The sequence below is a fragment of the Pan paniscus genome, chromosome 8, assembly GCF_029289425.2.
Source record: "Pan paniscus chromosome 8, NHGRI_mPanPan1-v2.0_pri, whole genome shotgun sequence".
Lineage (NCBI taxonomy): Eukaryota > Metazoa > Chordata > Mammalia > Primates > Hominidae > Pan > Pan paniscus.
Genome location: NC_073257.2, coordinates 74283417 through 74302076, shown reverse-complemented (window position 1 = coordinate 74302076; position 18660 = coordinate 74283417). Strand labels below are relative to the sequence as shown.

The 18660-nt window shown below is 42.2% G+C and overlaps 1 protein-coding gene across 7 annotated transcripts in view; it reads right to left on the bottom strand.

Annotated features, from left to right (window-relative positions):
• Positions 1–2230: 2230 nt before the first annotated feature.
• The window catches only part of ARID5B (AT-rich interaction domain 5B), a 195635-nt gene continuing 179205 nt past the window's right edge, over positions 2231–18660 (bottom strand). For all 7 annotated transcript variants that reach the window (XM_003830323.5, XM_063607428.1, XM_034930641.3 and 4 more), the window contains 2 exons: positions 13251–13449; positions 2231–8298 (listed from right to left, as the gene is read on the bottom strand). In XM_003830323.5, coding sequence (XP_003830371.1) covers positions 6133–8298; positions 13251–13449 — 2365 coding nt within the window. In that variant the 3' untranslated portion in view covers positions 2231–6132. The remainder of the gene's footprint in view (positions 8299–13250; positions 13450–18660) is intronic.

The following is an 18660-nucleotide window of genomic DNA, read 5'->3' as shown; positions in this document are numbered from 1 at the left end:
AGGTCACTTCTGACCCCATTCCCACCTTCTGCCACTTACATACTTGTTGATATAAATATCACCTATTTCCTGGTCACTAGCAGCCCTAAAACATTTGTCAACTTTGGCCACTTTCCTAGAATAGACATTGGGCTTGTCATTGCTTTTGCCCTATGAGTGACATCTTTAGCAAAAGCACCTCTTCTCCAGCAGTATCCGCCAGCCAGCGCCTGGCAAGAATGGATAACTTACAATGTTTCCTATCGCGTAGGAATCAAGTATCAGATCTACAAATGCTGAATGTGTCACAGGTGGAAGAATGTTCTTCTGATGTACTCACAGCAAGTCACATGATATGGTGAAATACACATGACTCAGAATGAGGGCCAGGAGACCATGGGGCTGGGGGTTCCTCCTGTGTTTGTCGGGTGCGGGATTAGCTAAAGAACGACAGCCAGCAAGAAGAGGGTGAGGCTGCTAACATGTTGCTGCAACTCCTGCTGACCCCGATGTGAATGGGCAGGGTCCTTTGGAGAGTCAATAACGATGAGGAAAAGGATCCCGTGGCTTTTACCAAAATATGTTTCTTTTCTCCTCTGAGTTGTGGTGACATGCTTGCTAGCAGCTTACTCTTTCCTGTCTATCAAAGCCATCCTGACCATAAGTCCTGTTCCCCACACCTCTCCTCCCTCTCTAGGACTCATAAGAAGGGAACAAATAGGGTGTTGCTTTGTAAATGCCTCATTTCAACTCACGATAAGCTGAGCAAAGCCAAGGGAAGCCAGGGGCAGAGGTCAAGGGAACAGAGGATCAGAAATCTTTGTCCATCACCACCAGGTCTACGATTAAAAGATGCAGACCTCAGAATACGCAGTGTTTTCCCAGATTTTCAACCCTTCCTGAGTATCTTTCCATCAATTGCCCTATTTAATTAATCACCATGTTTGCTCATTCCTCCTTCTAAGTACCTCTGAAAAGTGTCCACTCTCACCTTCCATCACCCCATCAAAATGACCACCACCTCACTCATGTTAGATTGCTCTTAAGTTCCCCTCACACAACAGCCAGAGGATGATATTGAAAAAGACAAATCTTTCTTGCTTAGGATAAAGAGAAAATTGATCAAATCAATCTGGTCTATTGGGACCTACCCGCCTGGCCCCTGCTACGCTCTCTAACCTCACTCCTTCAACAATGCAATCAAGCCCCACAGGCTTTTCTCAATTCCTCTAATAAGCCAAACTCGTTCCCGCTTCAGGGCCTTTGCACATGTGGTACCCTGTGCTTGACCTACCCTCCTCCCAATTCCTTCCCTCCCATACTCAGCCAGTCACTTTAGTCACCACCTTCTCTTTGTGTGTCATTTTACTCCTCAAACTCCTCTCCTGGAACTCAGTCACACTGAAGTTTTGAATTTATAGGAATGACTATTTGATGAACTCTCTTTCCCATAAGATTTATAAGCTCCCAGAGACAATATTTTATATTTTATTTACCATTGTATTCCCAGCTCCTAATACTATGCCTGGCAATTGGGGCATGAGTAAATCTTTGTTGACTGAATAAAAAACAATAACTTGGCCTGGCACAGTGGTTCATGCCTGTAATCCCAGCACTTTGGGAGGCTGAGGCGGGTGGATCCTGAGGTCAGTAGTTCGAGACTAGCGTGACCAACATGGTGAAACCCCGTCTCTACTAAAAATTAAAAAATTAGCTGGGCGTGGCGGCATGCACCTGTAATCCCAGCTACTCAGGAGGCTGAGGCAGGAGAATCGCTTGAACCTGGGAGGCGGAGGTTGCAGTGAGTTGAGGTTGCACCACTGCACTCAGCCTGGGCGACAGAGTGAGACTCTGTCTCAAAATAAATAAATAAATAAATAAATAAATAAATAAATAAATAAATAACTTTTCTGATTATCCTACCAGCGGAGGAGGATGGTATGCAAAGGAAGTACATAGATGAGAGCCCTGGCTTCAAATCCTGACTCTGCCATCTGTTGGGTGATCTTGGACCAGTTGATTTACCTCTCTAAGCTTTAGTTTTCTCATAAGTAAAATAGGTATAACCATATTTACATAAGGTTGTGAAGATAAGAGATATTTCCCAAATGGGCACCACTAGGTCCTTAGTGAACTACAGACATTGCCATCATTACTGTTATCATTCAATTTGGACAGATGGGGTGGAAAGTCTTCTGGGGAGGCCACAGGCTCCTCAGGAAGAGTGACAGATTACTCACACCCAAAAGGAAACAGATAGTAACATTTTTTATTAAATATTACAGTGGATCAAAAAGTACAAAATATCTCTTGCCTGCTATGTGATTGGGAAACTATTGGCACGTAATACAGTATCAAAAGCAGTAATAAGTACAATTTGGAAAACATACAAAATTGAGTGTTTATAGTTGGCTCAGCATTCTTCTGGTAGTGTTTAAACTAATGCAAAGGTTACTCAATAACCTCTCCATTGGGAAACTATATAATATCACTGGGCCATGTTGCTATATACAAATAATCACCTTACAGAGCATAGAGGTTACATAGCTGGAATCACCAAAAGTATACAATATTTACAACACAGGAAAGTTTAAAAAAGTATAAACAGCCAAGAGATTATGCTGCTATTCTTCAGACATATTTCAACCATGAGGAGACAGGCAGAATATCAAATACACTAACAGCCAACACTGGACTTTAAGTGCTCAAGATAATCATTGCAATGGTGTGGGTCTCACCAGGGCAAACTCATTCCCATTTCTCTTTAAAATTGGGACAAGAGTAAAACTAGACCAGATGCGACTTGGCTGACCACCACCAAATGTGACTTTGTGGGACGATAAGTGAAGAGAAATAAATGGTTCTCTTTGAAGGCACACTACATAAAATATTTTTGTGGGACCACCTCGAAATTTCCATCAGACACACCAACACAGTGAAATACAGTACTTGAGAATTCATGCACCAGGTCAGAAAGTTGTAAAGTTAACATCGAGTTTTAACAAACCCTTCTGTATATGCCCTGATAAACAAGTGAACTTAAGAGCTTCTAGCTAGCAAATAAATAAGTCAGTCCTGTGGCAAATATTACAAGTTTGAATCACTTACTAGAAGAATACTTAATTCCGAAACTCGGTTGGGCTGTTTTTATTTTTTTATCATGTGGAGTTGCCAAACATTAAACCAGAAGTTGCATGGAAGTTTTTAAAAAATATTATTTAGAATCTCCAAATCTCCAATAAATCACAGACTTAGTGCATTTTGAATTGCAACATTTCTTGGAAGCCACACTCAGTAAATAGATTTATGACTCCACTGCCAATTCGATTCCACAGTTTCCTTTACAGAACTACCAATAACAATGGTTTGATTGCACAAAGAAAGGCTTGTGCAATTCCATTCAATAATAAGGCCCCTTGAACTCAAACAATGCAAACAAAGCCTTATTTAAGACATTTTAAAACGTCGTTCTCAGCCAATGAAGAATTCAATGGTCTTTTTGAAAGATTTCCAAGATCTCTGTTCAGAGTTTTAAAACAAATAACACACTGCTTCTGTTGGGAATGCATACCCCCATTTCTCTTTATTTGTCCTGATGTTTTGCCGAGGGTATGAGCTTCCTCAGACAGAAACAGTGAGTCTCCTCTCGGAAGAGATGAGAAAAACAAAAGCTGGACTATGTTAACATTGTTTGAAAATGGTGTGATCGAATTCCAGCATGATGAAACCAGACTGAAATCACTGCAGTGGAAAAAACAAATGCCCCATATTCCAAATAGGTGAGCTCCACCGGGGACAGATGCCCCCCCTCCTTTTTTTTTTGAGACGCGAACTCACAGAAACCACATATGATCTAGCCCATGTCTGCTGCAGAACCACCGAAGTTTCCTTTTTCTTCCATGTCCTCCGATTCTGTGACCATTCAATCTAGTGCAACTTTCTTATATGTGTCCTGGCTAGCATCTTGCCAGCTGGAATTGAGATTTTTCCCCCCTCTAGCTTGTGCAATAGCAGGATAATCTGCACTCACACATTTATAATCTAAATTCTACTAGTCTATCTATGGTTCTATTAAATATATATATATATTATTCCACAGGAAGGTAAATAATTAATTGAAGCAAATGGAACTCTTAACACTGGATCTCTACATTCTTTTGTTTCCACCTTTGGATATTAAGTATGTTACATTGAATATTTGGCTTCATATCATGGAGACATTTCAATACAAATGCACGGCATGCATGGCTTTGTTTAAGAGCCGCAGTTTCATTGTTATCTGTTTTGATTATTTTGCAGTCGAGTTACCTATTTAGAAGTTGAAAATTGTCACCAATTTTCCCAGAATTAAGTATCTCAGAGGTAAAAGACTTAGTTAACTATGGTTCTAAAGTCTACTGGTAGTGTTGCGGGAGGGGCACAGTGGGTTGGGGAGTTCATCCAAGCGGTCTTCAGCAGGGATGGGACTTGGGGAGAAAATCCACTCTCTGTATCCATTGACTTTTAATTAATACAGTTAGAAAATGTGTCCACCTTAATGTTACATCTCGGTAGCAAATGGAATACAGTGGCAAGAATGACAACGGACATTCTCCACATCTTTTCACTGCCTGAGCAGCTTGACCATTTACTTCCCACAATAAAAGAAACCAGAAAGTGGACAGTATTGCCAGGTGGTTAAAAACATGACCCAAACCACCTTACATGTTTCTGTGTGTGTACACACAAAACTCACACCCCATAAAACCAAATAGGATGACTTTTCTTTTGAAAAGGCTAATCCAGTATGTCAGTTATTCCCAAAGATGTGGCCTGGGAGATTCTTCTTGGGAATGACAAGAAACCAACTGGATGAAAACAACGTGACTACTTATCACTCAAAAGACCGAGGCTAGAGAAGCTATCAGGACTGCAGCTGCTCCTCTTCTGGCCAGTTGAGCTCCATCCTCTTCCCAACCCCCTTTCCCAGACCATTTAAAGGAATCAGTGCCAACGCCAATGTAAATCATTTTGGCTCCTGTTCTAATTTCTGAAATTCCTAAAATATCTGTGCAGCCCACAAATATGTCCTCTAGACTCTGTTGTTATTCGGCAGCTTGCTGCCAGTGAGGTTTTTGTTTTTATGATTCCTCTGGTATGTAGGACAGTTTCACAGCCTAGATAAGGTAAGTACAATGCTCAATATTTTCACAGAACCCAATACTTCAAAGCAAAGCATTTGGCTGGGTAAGCAGTGTATAAGCTCTTTCAACTATGCCATTTATGAGGAACAAAATCCTTAAGTTGCGGATCTACAAAGGAACGTTCTTTGCACTATTGTGTGCTTGACTGTTTCTTTTTCATTTGTTCCACTAGAATCAGTTGCTTCAATTTGTAAACAATAACTTTACCACCCAAAGCTGCTCAAAATAAGATGTGGAAAAATTACAAACACACAACAACTAGGACAGTCAGTCAGCCTCAAAAACAAAACAAAAACAAAAAGACCTGCAAACAAAAGCAATACCATTTAATAATAATAAAAAAAAAAAAGACGAGAAGGAACTGGGAGAAAATGGAACTACCTGTATATAAATTAGGTGAGCAAACAGTGATACAGGTAGTTTTAAGAAGCAAATATATACAGTCAATTTAACAGTGTTTACTTCTCTGGATTGTTTAATAGTGTCAAAATGAAAGATCTATTGAAGTTTCACTATACATTGCATTGATTGAACCTTGGAGAGTTTTATGAAAAAGAGGGGCATCCCTTGCCATCTGTTTGCCAGTCTTCCTTGCCCCTTCCTTTGAAATGCCTGCCTCTTTTTTGCCCAGATTGTTTCCTGACCATCCGAACTCAGATGGGGTCCTCTAAGTTCTTCCTGGATATTCACAAATCCCTTCACAAGGCCCACGTGCGAAGTGAATGATCTGGAGGTGCCTGGGCATCTGTGTTGGAAGGGAGTCAAGACTGACCAGCCAGTCAGTTTGTGGGCTAGAGTTGTCCCACAAAAATCAGGCATGTTCACCTCCCCTCTGGGCCCCTACAGCTGGGACTGATCGTAGCCTCAGATTAGAAGAAATACTGACTTCTAACTCTATAAGCCAGCACTCCTGGGTAAGGAGTGAAGCTCTGTTGGCCATGCCGCTTTGGACTGCTGGGCAGAGCTGAGCCTACAGTTTTGTACTGGGGTGCACGGATGACAGCTGGGAAGATGGAAAGGCAGCTTGAGGATTTATAGCAGCTAAAGGGTAAATGCTGTTATGCAAAAGGTCCCCATACGAACTTCCTACAGGTGTAGCCGCAGCCAAGTGTCTGTACAGCTGCTGAGAATTTGTCGGTGATGTAAAAATTCCTCTTTGCATCACAAGCGAGTGGAAAGCCAGGGGCTGCATGAGTGGAGAAAGCACAGTCTGGTTTTTCAAGTACTGCAGAGAATGAGAATACCCAGCCGGGAGCCTGGAGTTGAGGCCCGAGTTACACAGGCTCCCGGAATACAGACCTGGGAAGATAGGGGAGGAGAGGGGAAGCTTGTGGCCTTCTGATCCGCCCCCGGAATGCCCACCGTGTGCTGCTTTGCTGCCTTCACTCTCCTGCTCAGAGGACTTCTCCTTCCCAGAGACCTCCTTGGATGGGTCTAAGGGAGACACTGCCCGGGCCTTTTTCCCTGCAATCACAAGGTCCAAATCCTCCAGGCTGCGCTTGATCGGCCGCGCCGCCCCAATGTTCTGCGGGCTCATTTTCCGGTGCAGGATTGGGTGGACCATGCCTTCCATCTTCCTGAAATTCTCCAGTCTCACATGGTGAGGTTTTCCTGATCTTGAAAGCGATTCAGGGTATTTTTTAGGGCCTGACATGGTCATGGGTGATACCCGACAGGCTTTGGGGTGACAGTCTCGACTCTGGCTGCCTAAGACCTGGAACTGGGAGATGCCTTTGCTCTCCTGGGGCCCTGTGGTGGAATGAGCCAGGCCCAGGACCTTGCCGGTAGGTTTGTGCGGGTTCTTGGGAAGGCTCAGATCTGTAGGCTGATCATCCGTAGGGGCTTCTGCTGCCGCCGACTTTTTCTCTTGCAGGTGCAGGGACGTGAGATAATTTACATGGAGCTTTTCTTGGTGTCTGTGGGAAGGAAAAGAACTGTTTTCCGATTCCCTGTACATGTCCCTGGAAGGGTATTTGGATGTCTGTTCATTATGAAGATGGTGCTCGGTGTGTCTGTAGAGGCTATGGAGATGAGGGGACGAGTAAAAGTCAGCCAGGAAGCTAGGCATGTGGGAATGGGGGAGGGCCCTTTTCTCTAAGAGTTTATCCTTGCCCTCCTGAATTTCTTGCTTCAGGACGTAGGAGTCAGCAAGGGGGTTAAGGTGATGCTTGGAGAAGCTGCAGCGGTGGGGATCTGATCGACTCAGTTTCTCATGCTTAAAGATGTCATTGATGGTCTTTCTCTCTTCCGAGGGCTTGCTTCTGAAACTCTGGACGTGCTGAATCACTGATGGCCGGCTGACCGCCATATGGTCAGTGCTTTGGCCATGGTGGGTCTGGGACAAACTGGAACACAAGTCATCCCTAGCAATCAGTTTCTTTTTGCTGATCAAAGGGGGTGGGGAGCCATAAGGGTAGCTGCTGGAGAGGCTGGCCCCACTCACTTGGGACAAAAGCTTTTTCTTGGCCAGTGGGGACATGATGCCTGGGTTGCCCCTAGAGTAGAGCAGGGGCGTGTAATTAAGTCCATGGTTCTCGTTCATGGGCCCAGTCAGGTCTTTGTCTTTGAACATGTCAAACGACTGGACCACAAGGACCTTTGGGGTCTGCTTGAGCGCATTGTGGATGTCGTCACTGCCCAGCTGGTCCACCTTCACGGTGCAGTTGGCGATGTAATCTGCCATGGCGGGCAGTTTGTCATCCTCCGTCTCATTCTGGTTTGCCAGCGGTGGCTGTGTGGTGGGGAAGCTGGGGAAGGATGCTTCTTGGGGTTCACTTTCAGGGCTCTCTGTAAAACAGCATGGTTTGGATTCTTGTTTTGAGTCCACCAGGGCACTAGGAGAGGTGAGTGGCTGTTTGCTGGCCCCAGGGACCAAGGCTGAATCTTTTTCTGGGGCCAGAGGAGCACTTGGGAGTGGAGGTGTGGGCCCCTTCTCTCCTGCCTCCTCTGCCACCTTCTCACTGTTGGAACTTTGGTCTGTTTCGTTGTCCTTCTCTGGGTCTACTCTGGACGCCAGGGGCTTCGCTGAAAATTCCTGATACCCTTCTATTTTTTTCTTCATGTCTGCTGCTGGGAGAGGCTCAGGGATGCTTTTCTGGCTTAAAGTCTCTTGTTCTTTTTCTTGCTCTGATGAAACCTGGTAACATATTTCAAAAGACAGTCAGAAGAAAACCAAATACACTGACACGTTTTGCTATGAAATAAAATATTCCACACAGCAGTTTTACTTGAAAACAGGCTTGTCAATCAGCTCGTGAAGTTTCTGTAAAGCTTTATTACTCCCCAATCATGGCTCTAAACAAAGAAATCTAAATTACAGAAACATTAGGGGAAATATGCATATTCGCTTCAGTCCCTTATGAGACACCTATCAAAATAGCAAAGTGTTATGTACTGATGGTATACAATCATATCACTCCTTGATTCTAATATATAGTTTAATTCTAAGGTTGTCTTCTTGTCAAATCAGTCAATTATCCAAATGGGTTTTAAATTACATGTTGTGTTTTATGATACTCCTGAGAAAGATTTTTTTAAAGCATTTCTCTTTCAAAAATCCAACCAACCCCATGTTAACGACAAACAACAAACCTATTGCAACTCCTTGCTTTTCTTTAACAGGGCAAATCCCTTCCCAATGTATTCAATATGATGCACTGAAGATTAGCAATGCATAAGTGTTAATAATTTCTACTCAGGGCCAGATGACATGCAGATAATGCTAAAATATTGACAAAGTATGAAGATTTCTTGGCAGCCTGTCTACCGGAGGGACAGAGGAGACTAAGTCCTTCTAGGTTGCAGCAAACTACATTTCTATTAAAGCCCAAAATGAAGTTGTCAAAATTCAGACAGTCAGTGCCACCGCAAATATAGCTTTGCTGTTCAATGAAATAAATTATAGTCAATGAGACAGACACACTCCTTATGTGACCCTACTGACAGAAGTTGTGGGTACCAATTCGACCCATTTACTGCATTATGCAGCCATGTAAACTTTGACCTTAGGAGGTCATTTTAACTTTCCATCTATGACCCAGCTGACTGACAAGCCCTTTCAAAACTGCTGTCATTCTGCCCTGACATGTCTTAGCAGAGCAGTCACACAACAGTTGTACTGAGCTGGTCTTCTTCCCCTCCTTTTTCCATCTCATCCCTTGAACTTTGTTCTTCTCTGTTAAGAAAAGATGTGCCTGTAATCTCAGCACTTAGGGAGGCCGAGGCAGGCGGATCACCTGAGGTCAGGAGTTCAAGACCAGCCTGGTCAACATGGCGAAACCTCAACTCTAGTAAAAAAACAAAAATTAGCCAGGTGTGGTGGTGGGTGCCTGTAATCCCAGCTACTCAGGAGGCTGAGGCAGGAGAATCGCTTGAACCCCAGAGGTGGAGGATGCAGTGAGCCGAGATCATGCCATTGCACTACAGCTTGGGCAACAAGAGTGTAACTTTCAAAAAAAAAGAAAAAGAAGGAAGGAGGGAGGGAAGGAAGGAAGGAAGAAAGGAAGGAAGGAAGGCAGGCAGGCAGGAAGGAAGGAAGGGTGGGTCTGCCAATTAGCATCTTTGGGTAAGATTGAGGATGCTGGTTTAGGAATACGTGGGAACCAAAGTTTTAAGAAATCACACCTATTTCACAGGTATTTTTCCTTAAATCCCTTTAAAAAAAAAAAAACCCCGAATTTTAGGGACATGTTATACCTAAGAGACTTTGCTTATCATCATTTCTTTTTCTTTTATTTTTTGTACTAGTAGCTGCCTTTTCCAGTACAAATATCATTACTTCTTCTACATTAATAATCATCACATTGGTCTCTTGAGCTTATACATGACATAAAAATAAAGACAAATGAGTATGGCAAGGGAAAAAGGCAAATTGCATCTAATTGTTAGTTTCTTATGGGGCTATAGTTTGACGCAGGGCAATGAGGGATACTCAGTCTCATTGAAGTTTCTATGATGTAGAACTGCAGTTATATCGGAGTCCCATGCTTCGGGTTGTAAAACAGGTTTAGGAAGTCTTTGAAAGCTAGGCAGAAAAAAGTAAAGGACTTTTTTTCTAGTAAGACATTTTATGATCTGCTTAGTATGTTAAATGTTAGCTTCCCACCATGCAACTTGCAATCCCATTACTTGAATACAGTGGATTCAACTAGAGGGAATTTCTCACCCTTTCTATCTCCATTGAGTTCACCGCTTCATATTGAAAACACCAAAAACTAAAAGCAATGAAAACAATAAAATCCAAACCAAAAACCCCAAATAGAGTTAATGAGAAAAAATACACCTGGCTAATAACATGGTTCTATGTTGGAGGTGAGAAGTGATTCGTATTATAAGGCCAACCTTGGAGAGGGTGGAAGATTCCATGAGGTTTAGATAACCTCATCATGACAACTTTCAAAACCTGAGACACTTACAGCTCCCTGAAGGGAACAGCTGCAGCCTACAGGAAACACAAAGCCTAACAGCTTTCAGGGTTTCTATGGACTCCAGGGAGTAAGGCTCCACTCTTGGGCATGGTCATCTCCCAAGCTGACAGGCTCAGTGCATAGGCTAAAGATTCCTCCTACCATTCACAAACCAACCATTTCAAACTTAATCCCCAAATTGGAGATATTCAATGGTCAGCTGTCCCCTTGGTCCTCAGTTTGTCCCCTGGTGTTTTGTGTACATATGGCAGCTAATAGAACACACTCATCTGAAACCCTATAATAAATCACCAGGCCAAAAGTATCAAGGAAAAATGGAATGTAAGCATGCACTTGGAATTTCCTTGCTTTTGGCCATTTATGTTGCAAGCTTGCAGATGTTGAGAAATCTGCATCATCTGGCCAGGGACGGTGGCTCACACCTGTAATCCCAGCACGTCGGGAGGCCAAGGCAGGAGGATCATTTGAGGTCAGGAGTTCAAGACCAGCCTGACCAACATGGTGAAACCCTGTCTCTACTAAAGATACAAAAATATTAGCCGGGTGTGGTGGCGCATGCCTGTAGTCCTAGCTACTCGGGAGGCTGAGGCAGGAGAATTGCTTGAACCTGGGAGGCGGAGGTTGCAATGAACCGAGATCGCACCACTGCACTCTAGCCTGGGAGACAGAGAGAGACTCTGTCTCAAAAAAAAAAAAAAATCTGCATCATCTTCTTCCTCCTCCCCCTTTTTAGTTACTAGAGCTTAAAATAATTATGAAACTTAATAAAAACAAAAAACCCACAAATTTCTAATCTTGGTATCAATACTATTTTCTTATGTAAGAGTCAGCTGGGTAAGTTGATGTCTAGATGGGAGGTTGGTGCATGTTGTACATGTGCAATTTAAACCAGTGTTTAATTATGGAGCCTCTTATGTGTTCATTATAAACCTGATTTTTTAGGGGGTATTTAATATCAGCACCAAAATTCCCTCTGGGGTTGAATCCTAGAACATGCTGTCTCCAAATGTGGCTGCTCAGTTTTTTTTTTTTTTTAATGGGCAGCATCGTTTTTTATTATTCATGTTGAAATGGAGCCCAGATCAGCCTACATGACTGGCTACATGCTGGGGGTAATGGCTTCTATCAAAAGGCTGTTGGGGGCTTAAAAAGTGCAGAAACTACCTGTTAATATGAAAAATAATAATGGTTTCATAGGAACCATTTCAAAATTCCCCTATAAATAATATGCACTTAAGATCTTTTTTCCTTTTTTTTTTTTTTGAGATGGAGTCTCTCTCTGTCACCCAGGCTGGAGTGCAGTGGCCTGATCTCGGCTCACTGCAAGCTCCGCCTCCTGGGTTCACGCCATTCTCCTGCCTCAGCCTCCCGAGTAGCTGGGACTACAGGTGCCCACCACCACGCCTGGCTAATTTTTTGTATTTTTAGTAGAGACGGGGTTTTACCGTATTAGCCAGGATGCTCTCGATCTCCTGACCTCGTGATCCACCGCCTCGGCCTCCCAAAATGCTGGGATTACAGGCGTGAGCCACCACGCCCGGCCGCACTTAAGATTTTCCTAAATTGGTCTCAACCCATGGCTGTTGCACAGAAATCAATTATGGGAGACAAACACTTCTCTAAAGTTTTCAGGAGAGTCTTGCAGGATACAGCACCACAGTTCCAAGGTCCCTCTTTCCTGGACCTCCAAAGCATTTTTTTTGAGACACGGCTTCACTCTGTCACCCAGGCAGGAGTGCAGTGGTATAATCACAGCTCACTGCAGCCTTTACCTCCCAGGGCTCTGGTTATCCTCCCACCTCAGCCTCTTGAGTAGCTGGGACCACAGCGGGGCACCACCATGCCTAATATTTGTTTTTTTTTTTTTTTTTTGAGATGGAGTCTTGCTCTGTCACCCAGGCTGTTGCGATCTCAGCTCACTGCAAGCTCTGCCTCCCAGGTTCATGCCATTCTCCTGCCTCAGCCTCCCGAGTAGCCGGGACTACAGGCGCCCACCACCACACCTGGCTAATTTTTTGTATTTTTAGTAGAGACGGGGTTTCACCGTGTTAGCCAGGATGGTCTCCATCTCCTGACCTTGTGATCCGCCCACCTCAGCCTCCCAAAGTGCTGGGATTACAGGTGTGAGCTTTGTTTGTAGAGACTGGGTTTCACCATGTTGCCCATGCTCTTCTTGAATTCCTGGGCTCAAGCAATCCACCTGCCTTGGCCTCCCAGAGTGCTAGGATTACAGGCGTGAGCCACCATGTCCAGCCCCAAAATATGTTTTAAAGTCACACCAGCACCTCAGATAGACTGGCTGTGGAGCGGCCAAGAAGCCATGTTTTCACAGTAAAATTCTTTGATGTTAGTGTGGCTCTGGACCCTTTTCTCTTGAAGCCTGAGCATTTGCTATCAGTTTTCTACAGGATGTTTGTATCTTTCTAGATTCTATTCCTGGGCTATCTCATTCAATACTAGGCATTGGATTTCATCTCATGAGCAAGCTGAAAGGCTTTCAGGAACTGGGGAACTATGTGGGGAACTGTGAAGCTTAGATTTCTTGGTTTCTTCATCAAGCCATCCAACTGTGCAGGGACACAGCTGTGGATTCAGGGCTCCAGAAGGACCTCGAGGCAGCACATGTCTTCCAGAGGTATTTCTATGGAGCAAAGCAACTCACCTCTGCTGCATCCTGGGGCTTTGGGGCATTTTCTTTTTCTTTCTTGCTTTTAGGTATTTCATGTTTGATGCGTTTGGTTCCAGATACTTTTGTTTTATTCTCATTTTCCTGTGAACTGTTCTCCTGTTTCCGAGGTTTGATTGGAGGCAGGGGCTTATCTTCTTCTCCTTTAATAAATCTTTCATATGGTAGGATTAATCTAAAAGGTTAACAGAAGAGATGATCGGTCAGTTGAGTAATTCCAGTAGCATCAATGCTATGGGGGTTTACTTTCTTTTCTCAATATAAGCAAATTATTAAATGGCTTCATCTCCAGTGACAGTGCTATACTTCTATAAACTTACTCTACACTTTAGTGTTCTGCTTCCTTGGTCAAAATCAGTACCTGGTAACTTAATACTTCTCAGCAAGACCTCTTTTTGGTTTTGTGGGTCTATAGACCAAGATACCAATGGAAGCATCCAACATTAACAATATCACCATCACTCCCCATGGCACCTGGCTAAGTGCTAACAAAACTGCAACAATAATGCTAGCTGCTTTACCAGTCCATCAACAACTATTTATTGAGCACATACTATAGGCAGTGTTCTAGGCACTGAGACACAGCCATGAACCAAACATTCAAAGCCTCTGAGCTCATGAAGCTTATATTCTAGTAGGTACTAGCATGTGCCAGGTACATTTAAAGATTATTTTATGTAAACTCCACAATATCCCTATGGAGTATTATTATTATTCTCTTTTTTAACATATGAGGCAATTGAGGCCTAAAAAGGTTAAACAATTTGCCTGAGTCATACCATTTGTTAGAGGTGAGATCTGAACCTAGTGCTGCCCATCTGAAAAGATTTTATTTTCATTCATGTCAAGATAGAGATGAAACATCTAAGATAAAAAGGTCAATGAGAGGCAAGCACAGCGTGGCCAAGAGACAGTTTAGTCTTATCCCACAGCTCTGAGTGGGGTAGGGGACTCCACTAGGAGTTCTGTTTTAGTGTGCTAAGTAAAAGACCGCCCCAGCGAGAAGGAAGGCAGACAGACTATGCAAGCCACAAAAACCAGAGGCCTAAAAATTTCAAGCATTTTAATTATATAACTTTTTAAACAAACTGCATAAAATTGCTCTAAAAAGAGAAACATCAAACAGCTCTAGTTTTAATCTGTTTTCCCTTTGCAACGTAGCTCTTTATCTGAAAGGGAAAAATAGCTGATGTAATTAAAAGGGATGGATTGCATTACAATCTCAGTTTCAACTTCAGTGATTAAAGTTTTTATAATGCATTTGGTATGATTAATGACTCACTGTGGGATTAATATAAGACTCAGCCTTAAAAATATGAACTTTAATACAGCAAACATAATTTGTTTTAAATAAGACAAGTTGACTCAATGAAGAAAATGTACTTGGCTTATAAACATCATAAGTCTGTTCAAATATTGGGGATCCTGATTATTTTTAAACTAAGATTCCCAGGCAAAAACTTCCTTGGTCTGGATATTGGTTTGCTATCCTAAAATTGGTTTCTATCTATGTTATTTGGATCTCAACTGCTTAACCATACACGATTGTTCAGGTTTGACAGTACAGATGTGGGGACATTTGTGATCCTAATATTTTGCTCTTTAATAAAATACCAATAAAACTATGGGAAAATCAGATCCCAATTTATAGCATATTAGAAACAAAATTCATTTACTGAGCATGCTTGGACAAGGTATGAGCAAGGAGGCGTGAATAATACTTTGGAGCCCTACATCTGGCAGTTGGCCAGCCATGAAGATCAACAGAGCCCATGGGGAATAGTTATCTTCAGATCCCATTACAAACTGAGTTTAAACATGTTACAGCTGCTAAAACTGGAAACTGCCCTCCCTATGTAGACTTACTAAAATAATATATGGCTGCCAAATACCTGCTTCCCACTGTAATATTACAGTTAATGTTTATATAATAAAAAGCATAACTAAGCACAAAAAGAGAGAAAAAAGCAATCCTGTTCATACTTGAATTTATTCTGTCTCATCTGTAAAGTCCCCAACATTCCCCCCAATTCCTTTTTTCTGCCTGGTTCTGCCAGGGACTTTATCCTCTTCAATATTGGCAGGTTGTGGATTTTTGTCTGGGAGCAAAATGCATTGAATATTTTAAACTGGAAAGATATTTTAAATTGACTTTAATGAAAACATATTTTATTGTTGGGACAGATAGGTTTGTTTTACTTTTGTTTTGTTGCCATGGGAACTCAAGGAACACTGTAGTCTGGGTATTCCAATGATAGCAATTTGCTGGTACCACCCTTCCCCCAGCTTCATTTTCTGATGGAGATGGTGACACCACGAGGGACCCTCTTTACTGAGAAGAATGACAGCATTACCTCTGAGTGTGGGAAGGAGGAGGAGGGAAAGCAGAGAATTGGGTGGGAGAGACACCCCATGGACCCCCAAGGACCCCTCACTCTGGGTTCTGAGAGCCCTGGGCCAACCTGGCTCTCTAGATGGGTGCTAAGGAGACTTTAATTTCCTTTTCTAATTTTGCAAGTTCACAAAGCAGGGCACCATTCTCATTTCGGTTCCTTTTTTTTTTTTTCATTTTTTCTTTCATTTTTTTTTTTTTTTTCTCCCCTTCACTCAACTCAGCAGCTGGCTGGCTGACAGCAGTAAAAAATACATTTCACTTTGCTGGTCAAAGGCCTAAAGCCAGAAGCAGGAAATCTGGAATTAAATGTTTCTTGTATCTGGAAAGAGGCATGACTAAGGTAAAACTGAATCCAAACACAAGCCCTACTTGTTCAAGGCTTCCAGAGAGAGTATATGAGAGTGTGTGAGTGTGTGAGAGAGTGTGTGTGTAAAGGTCAATTGAGTGTTTTTTCCCCCCCTTCTAAATCATTGAAAGATAATTATAGTGGCTTGGGGAAAAAAGCCTCCTAAAATAAAACAAGCAAGGCAGAAGCTAAAAGAAAGCAAGTAGAAATATGACCAGCTAAGCTTTGAAGAACAGGGCACGGTCTCGCACGGCACACAATCGCTGCTTCATATAGTGATTTCCGTTTGGTGCAATTTTCACTGAATGTTTTTTCAGTTATCCTGTCACGGTACAACACAATTACCCCACAGGATATGATCTTATCATATGATTATTAGAAGTTTTTACAGTACAAGAGGACAAAAGCTATTATAGGTTTCTGAACATTTAAACGTTCAACGTACATGTGGTACCATTAAAAACAGGTTAGCCTTAGATTAGGTCAACACTGCCCTATGTAGAAAGCTGAGTAGGTTTGTATTATATAAAGAATTTAGTAAAATGCACCATGCCTGCGCCTTGAGGATGATTATTTCTCAAATATTTGTAGCACAGCAAAGATTTTATCAGTTTCTAAACTGTACAGATAAAAGCAAACATGCACTCCAGCCCCCAAGAATTCATTACACAGGAGAAATATTTTCAATGGACTGCAACTCTAAGAATGGGGGCTGGCTTTTAGGTGGGTGGAAGTAATGGGGAAGAGAAGCAATATATTCATTAGAAAATCCAGAGATTTTCCCCTTCCTGATCTACATCTAGTCTGGGGATTGAAAGCTGGACAGATAAATGGGCCTTTATTATTATCCAGATTTCACATTTCAGATTAGCAAAATGCTTATTTACAATGCGATTAATGGATCTGAAATAGGTAAGCCATTATGTATTAAAAAATAACATCTTTCCATAGGCATAAGATTTGTAGCAGCATGAGATTTTATTTTTCCCTAGGAATAATACAAGAATAACATTTTCCACCCCAAAGCAGAAACAGTAGGGGGGCCTTTTGCTATCACGGAGATTCTTATTAAATTCAGTCACTGTGAAAAGCAAGATTTTTTTCCCCTCCTCATTCTTCTTTCTTAAAAAAAAAAAAAGACTTAAAATCAACCCAAGTTAAAATTAACAAATCAATAGCATTATAACCTTGATTTGTTAGCATCTGAGCCACTAAATTATCATCGTACATGAAATTGCTGGTTTGAAAAGATTTCGGCTTTGCTAAATCTCAAGTTAAATAATGGTGCTTAGTACACCAGGTTTTTAGATCTGCCTCATCTGATATTATGAAAAATTCAATACATTTCTCTACAGCAGAAGTCAGGGGTCAGCAAATCTATTACTGTAATGTAAGTAATCTGGCAACCTGCCAACTCTTTCTCCCTTTTATTATTTTTTTAAACACTAAGGCAGATAATTTTATATTTACAAAGTCTAAAATCCTCCTGGGCCTTGCCTCTCTTTCTCAACAAAAAGCAGCAGCCTTGCATTAGAGAAGTGTGTATCACACATGTCCTCATCATTTGCATTTTGTACAAAAGAAGAAAAGACCCTTCATCTTTATTACACAACATTCCCCTCCCTTCCTCAGAAGCAGAGGAAAAATAATGTCAAACCTCATCTGAACAAGTAACCACTAATGTCTCCTGTATTGATTAATGCTTGCATGGAATGACTGAACTTTTGGGCCAAAATATTTAGCAAACAGTGCTTAATAGGAAAAATGAGAATCCATCTATTTACAGAGCTTGAAAAATGGTATTACAATAATGTCTGGAACTGATTGAATCCAGAGAGTGGGGGCAAGAAGTGGTGAACTTTTAGGGTTGTATTTGAATCCCAAAGTCACCCCAGTTACTGCATAGGCACTTTATGGTATCAAATCAGTGAGAAATTCCAGACCTAAAGGTTTGCTGGTGTCCTTGGAGCAGAATATTTTCTAGGGGCAGAGGGAAATAACATTGGTGCATGTCAGGTCAAAGATGCCATTACTGGCCAAGTGTGGTAGCTCACGCCTGTAATCCCAGCACTTTGGCAGGCGGAGGCAGGCGGATCACTTGGGGTCAGGAGTTCGAGACCAGCCCATCTCTACTAAAAATACAATAATTAGCCAGGCGTGGTGGTACGTGCCTGTAATCCCAGCCACTTGGGAGACTGAGGCAGGAGAATTGCTTGAACCCCAGTGGCAGAAGCTGAAGTGAGCCGAGATCATGCCACTGCACTCCAGCCTGGGTGACAGAGTGAGACTCTGTCTCAAAAAAAGAAAAAAAAAAAAAGGCACTACTATTCTAATACTATTAGGCTTTTTTTTGTAGTAACAACGAAATGACATATTGGTTCAACTGGGACTTCAGACCTGATCTCACCCCAAATGGAGTCATTACACCTCTGAGTTGATTCCAGCCTTGATAAATTTCTACGGCTTGGCCAGACATTTCCCTTTGCAGCCAGAAATTAAAATATAACTTCACTGTGAAGTATGGGAAGGAATCTTTCACCAAATATGGAGCCAATAGAAGGTATATTTTTCCTTTCTGAAGATGAGGTACACATGCTTGTTACAGTTCCAATAAGCATAGAGAGTTTTTCTAATCTCACGTACTG